The following is a 6,566-nucleotide window of genomic DNA, read 5'->3' on the forward strand; positions in this document are numbered from 1 at the left end:
ACCAAGCTGACAATGTGGGTCGGGCACAGCTTGGCATGAGGTTCAGGCCCCTCGGTGGTTTGACGCTGTTCAGTCAAGTGACAGCACATTGACCTGACATGCTCAGTTACAAGAGAGGGGAAATATCGGCCTTATGATCAATGTCTGACTCTCTATCGAGTGGGATGTAATTAAATGCTGGCGGCCAGCATGGCACGTTGTGTAACACTCCTGTCCCGTCCCCAAAACTGCTGAGCCTATGCACAAGGCTGGAAAGGGTCATTTTAGGGCATTATTCTAGGGTTGCAAGTAGCTCTCGCCTGTGCCCCTGGTTTTTGTGGGCGTGTCGGCTCAAAATCGACTGGCTGTTGTGGGTGCACCAAGCATTCCAAACCTCTCTCCCTTTTCATATTTAATATACATTATGTAGATAGATGGTGCTGTGTGTACTTTTGTTTTTAAATGAACATACATAAAAATATATTCACATGTGAGCAAAATATATGATTTATTCAATATCACCTACTACCTACTATATATTTGCCCTTTTATTACTGTGTGTAGCTTTGACCTATTAAAGTCCTAGTATGACTGGACATAATACAATTGACGGCCTGATTGAAGCCTATTGACGGCCTATTTAAAATAACATGCTTCTAGTTCTTGCCTTCCGTCCCTTAAATTGTCCTTATTGGAGAATCATTAATCGATATGTTCCTTATTTTATCAACAGTTTAAGGGACGTTGTTCATTTAAAAAAAAAATCGTAATCTTGAACAATAATGATGCAGTGGTGAGAGGCGACTCTCTAGGTATATCAAGACCAGTCCTCCAGGGTGAATCTTTTGTCACTTGCGCTTCACGTTGTTTTGCTTTGTTGCATTAAAATGAACCTCACCAGGACTACCGATGGCCTCCGAAATCCACTTCCACGCGGGAGAATGGGCGGAGAAACAGTAGTGCTGCAAACCATTTCTTACGTTATTCATTATTGCACATGAATCAACCAGGGTGCTGATAAAGTCTGGTCAAAGAGTAGTAGCGCGGTATCGTATCACGTCTTATCGCTTGGTGAAACGCTGTACAACATTGGGATATCACAACAAAATTGGTCAAGATGGTTCCTTGATACTCATCACACAGTTCATCAGACAGTTCATGTCCAGTTCACGGTATTTAAAACCTGTACTGTGCTTAACAAGTCACTCAAGAGTGAATTTATTCATATCTCTAGCGTGGCACTGGTGTTATTTTGGCACAAAGGGAGATGGTTTATATTTCTTTTTCTATGGAACTTATCATGAAGGAATCCACAAGGGAGTACACCCATCGCCTTCTGAGGCTCGGCTACCAAAGAAAGATGACAGAACCCTTGACCCCCCGCCTCCCCCGTGGTTAAATTTAGCCTCTTCTTTTGTTATGACAAAGCCAAAATACTTGGCGTGTATGGGAGACTCGGGTCAGCGGCCCAAGGCTCCCGTTTCCGTTTCCCTGCTGAAAGATTTCATTGTGCGGCACTGGCTTGCTGCCTCAGAAAGACTTTGGGGTCATAAATATGTCAGATATTATTTTCCAGACTCGGTTTTCAGGAAGCGCATTATTCTTTTCCCTGTCTCAAGCCAAAGCTGCCCATGCCAGCTTGAGACAAGACAAGGTATCGCAGCGGCGACACGATGTTCCGACAGACAGCTCGGGCGAGTAGGAGGATATGGGTATTGTTTGACTGTGGCTTGTCACTAGGCAGACTCAGTGAGGGTCTCTGGGTATTGTATCGACTCAGCAATGCCAAATGCCAGGCATTCCATGGCCAGGTACAGCTTCGTTCTTACCGCTCTCCAGGGGCAAAGGAAAAAGTGCGCTTCCTGAGCTTGGGAATAGTGCTTTAACTTTTATTTTCCTTTCCCCAAATAAGGGAGTACGCTCAAGCTGGCGCAGCCGGAAAACTAGTGGTGACACTTCTCGCACCAGGGCCCCAAGGGAGAGTTGGGTTGTTTGTGTGTGTGTGTGTGGGGGGGGGGGGGGTTATATTCAACAGAACAGGCTGCCTTTCGGCCTTATCAATCCAGATCAGCCCAGGCTTGCAAGGGGTCGCACCCCTCCTAGAGTAGCTGTAAACACAACCCGTCATTTCTACCTTCTGGCTTACAGGACACATAATATTTTTAGGTACACTAACTGGAAGAGGGAGATTGAACGCAGCAACCAAAGTTGAAAAGTGGAGCAAGCAATTGCACATTATAATTGTTTCTCAATTGATTCTGCATGATTATTCATATATCATCACATTATTTATATATTATTCATATATTATTATTATTATTATTATTATTATTATTATTATTATTATTATTATTATTATTATTATTATTATTATTATTATATTATTGTTATTATTATTATTATTATTATTATTATTATTATTATTATTATTATTATTAGGGAATGGTAGCAGAAAAGGCAAATGTAAACTTTGTGGTAGGATCATCAATTCCCCACACATTGACCAGAATCCAGTCCCGCAGGATGGAAATCCCAGGAGTCCAGAAGACACTGAGTGTGTTTCAGTAAATTTAGTAAACATGTTTCTCGGATGTTTTTCGGCTTACTCACGGGCAACATCTGTCTTTCATGCGCTCAAAGCTTATTAGAATAACAACTCTAGACATACAGGGAGAGCTTGATTATGGCTTACCGTATCCGGCATCTGCTTTCCCTTGACTAGTCACGTCTCTAGTAAATGCTGCATAAAATTGATTAGAGAAAGATACACTATTTGTAATATATTGGACATTATGTATCATGTTTGATTTATTTTAACTGTGTAGACTGAAGTTACTGATAGTTTTCACTGGGACTATTACCATATTATTAACATATAACAATAGATTCACAATTGCATGAGAAAAAAGAGAAGAAAGACATCAATGACAGAACAATGACAATATATGGCATTGTGTTATTTAAAAAAATGGCATTAAGAAAATATACATTTTGAGAAATCCTTAAAACCAGGAGTGGATTTGCAATTTAGAATTTAAATTAAATAAATAATAAAAGACCAATATGCAATCATTCTGGCCTTTTCTTTCCTCAAAAAACGAAATGTCACATTTTATATTAAACGTGTGACATAATACAATTTTTTTATCAGAAAAATCATCATTTTACTGGGGATACCCTTGAACTGCTAGAAGGACCCCTGAGTGTCCGTGGACACTCAGACCTCATGAAAGCTTTAAAAAAATACTTGTACAATATTAATCGTTCTTGATGATTCCAGGGAGGAATTCAATTGATTTTCATTCTCATTTCTTTCTATGAAATAACTACAGGCTCTTTTAATACGTTCAAAGTGATGGTTAAATCAGTGGGTAATGATGCAGCAGATTGTAATTGTCTTACCTCCTAGAATTTTACTTGTATCTTTTTCCATGTTTCAAGGTGCAAATGTTGTTTTACACTGAACTTCTCTGCCTACAGTATATGTGTTATGTTGTGTATTCAGTAAAATTGATTGCTAAGATCAAGAGAGATCAAGAGATTAATTATAAGTGCATATTTTTTACTTTAGCAGGGAAATATATATATATATATATATACAGTATATATATATTTAGCAGGAAGAACAAGAATGTTTTTTCCACTGCAATAATGTGTATATATATATATACACACACACACACACACATCAGCCACATCATTATCACATAATAATGATGTCACATCAGCAATGCCGATGCAGATATCACATCATCACCACTGACAGGTGAAGTGAATAACATTGATCAACTCATTCCAATGGCACCTGTCAAGGGGTGAGATATATTGGGCAGCAAGTGAACAGTCATTCTTGAAGTTGATGTGTTGGAAGCAGGAAAAATGGGCAAGTTTAAGGATCTGAGCGACTTTGACAAGAGACAAATTGTGATGGCTAGAAGACTGTGTCAGAGCATCTCCAAAAGGCCAGGTCTTGTGGGGTGTTCCCAGTATGCAGTGGTTAGTACCTACCAAAAGTGGTCCAAGGAAGACGATCTGTGAACTGGGGACAAGGTAATGTGCGCCCATGGGCTCATTGATGTGTGTGTGGAGTGAAGTCTAGCCCGTCTGGTCCAATCCCATAGAAGAGCTGCTGAAGCACAGATTGCTGAAAAAGTTCATCCCAGCTATGATAGAAGGGTATCAGAACAAACAGTGCATCACAGCTTGGGGCTGCCTAGCAGCAGAACGGTCAGAGTGACCATGCTGATCCCTGTCCACCACTGAAAACACCTACATTATATGGATTGCCGGGGTTAGGGCCGATCGAGCATCTGTGGGATGTGCTGGAACAACAAGCCCGATCCATGGGCGCCCCACCTCGCAACATACAGGACCTAAAGGATCTGCTGCCAACGTCTTGGTGCTAAATACCACAGGACACCTTCAGAGGTCTTGTGGAGTCCATGCCTCGACAGTTCAAAGATGTTTTGGCGGCACGGGGGGAGGGGGGCCTACACAATATTAGTGGTTATTAGTGGTAGTTTAATGTTGTGGCTGATCAATGTACTGTCTGTGTGTGTGTGTTTGTGTGTATGTGTGTGTGTGTGTGTGTGTGTGTGTGTGTGTGTGTATGTGTGTGTGTGTGTGTGTGTATGTGTGTGTGTGTGTGTGTGTGTGTGTGTGTGTGTGTGTGTGTGTGTGGATTACGCACATTTTGGTATTTTTTGGTATTTTTAGAGCTTGTAGAGCTTGTTGTGCGTAATCACCGGGTGTCATGACATTTCACTGCATATATTTATGACCGTATGTATATGTGTGTGACAAATAATCTCTCTTGAACTTGAGCGTGTGTGTGTCTTGGAGAACAAGGATTTATTTTTCACTACAAGAATGTAAATAATAATTTATTATTATTGTAGTGGGGGAGAAAAGCAATAATAACTGTTATTATTATTGTTCTCCCTGCTAAATATTTCATTTGAAAAAACAAAAGTTCAGAATGGATTTAACCTTTATTTTCTTTCCACCAGGTTAGTCACGTTGATGTTTCATAAATGATCATTTATTGGTAGTAGTGGCGGTGGTACTAGTAGGAGCATGGTTAAAAACAATCGAAGAGCTCAATCTGCGCAGGGCAGGAATCGAGCGCGGCTCCTGACGTCACGCCTCCCGGTCCCCATAAAGGCGCTCAGCTCGAGCACGGGGCCACTCGCCCTGCTCTCCGCTGCGCCAGGAGACTCCGGACGCTCCAGGACCCACCAGTCCACCGACACCCCCACGAGGAGCAGAGAGATGTCCGCCTACGTGTGCTCGGAGTCCCGCCGCGTGTGCCCGTCGGTGCGGGGGAACCGCTTCGACACGGCGCACCGCAAGCGGGCGGTGGCCAACATCTTCGAGAACGTCAACCAGGACGCGCTGACGCGGCTCTTCCAGAAGACGGGCGACGTCAAGGCGGAGGAGCGCGTCCGCAGCATCTTCTCCTTCGCACAGGACCCCGAGGAGACCGCCCGGGCCCTGATGGCCCTCAAGCAGCGCAAGAAGGACAAGTTCCTGCAGATCGCCGGCGCGGTGCGGCAGCTGCTCAAGCTGCGTTGACTTGGGTCCCGTCTCCACGGGCTCCGGTGCGAGGAGAGCCCGCTGTCGTGATGAGGCGGAGTCCGTCCGCCCGAGGACCGACGTGCCGAGTGGACGCGGAGTTTGAAAAGAAACTCCGAAATAAACAGCGTCTGGTCTCTGTCCGGGACCGATCGAGGTCGCACCGCTCCAGATGGATGTCGATATGAAGGGAGGAGACGGAGCAGGATGGACAGACCAGAGCTTCCCGAGAACGAGGGCTGTTCCCGCTCGATGCATTCCTATGGAGGCGTTGCAGCCTCACGCAGGTGCACAGGGTTGACTGCCTGCAGCCGCCAAAGGAGAACAGTGATGGAGAAATTGCCTGTAAAGAAGATGCCTTTATGAAGAACAAAAACCTTGCCTTGCCGCTGCATTACAATGACTTTGTTGTATGGACACTTATTAGTGACAAATGATGTACTTTGTCACAGACATGGCACACCACCACAAGTTGCATTTAAATTGAAAAATGTCAAACCTTTTTGCAATTTTTAATAAATTATTGTACAATAAACCCGGAGCGTTTTCTGCACATTTGTTGTTGTCGATTGTCCATCTTTAGATTGTAGCGTCATTGTTATCATCATGGCCGCACGGTGTGGGCTTCTGGTTCAACTTGTGCCAGCCTACACATGAAAACAAAGGGAGCCTGTGAACGGCATCACAAGGGGCCTTCCTGATCTTCAGTTGCACATTTAAATCCACTATATAGACAATTTATAAGATATACAAATTGCATGGGCTGCCTTTGTCGTATTTTCATTTGCCGGCTCCCAGAAGTCGACCCCCAACAGTTTATATGATATTATACAGTATATAATATAATCTGCAAGGGTTAATTAATGTGAGCAGACTACAATAACACTTTCAAAAAATCATAATGGATGATTTATTACACACACACACACACACACACATGTATATTGGAGGTTGACACTAGTCCCCCATCATACCTGGAATATGTTTATCACAGGTGGCACAAAAATATGAAA

General features: G+C 43.2%; 1 protein-coding gene across 1 annotated transcript; it reads left to right on the plus strand.

Annotated features, from left to right (window-relative positions):
* The first annotated feature begins 5,154 nt into the window (after window positions 1-5,154).
* LOC307232404 (transcriptional and immune response regulator-like) lies at window positions 5,155-6,088 on the plus strand. Its single transcript, XM_080003402.1, has one exon. The coding sequence runs from the start codon at window positions 5,251-5,253 to the stop codon at window positions 5,551-5,553; it is 303 nt and encodes a 100-aa protein (XP_079859528.1). The 5' UTR covers window positions 5,155-5,250; the 3' UTR covers window positions 5,554-6,088.
* The last annotated feature ends 478 nt before the right edge of the window (window positions 6,089-6,566 follow it).

This window comes from Zeus faber (genome assembly GCF_960531495.2).
Source record: "Zeus faber genome assembly, chromosome: 7".
Lineage (NCBI taxonomy): Eukaryota > Metazoa > Chordata > Actinopteri > Zeiformes > Zeidae > Zeus > Zeus faber.

Excerpts from the sequence above, each read along its gene's own strand:
- LOC307232404 (XM_080003402.1), top strand. The coding sequence starts at position 5,251 with ATGTCCGCCTACGTGTGCTCGGAGTCCCGCCGCGTGTGCCCGTCGGTG.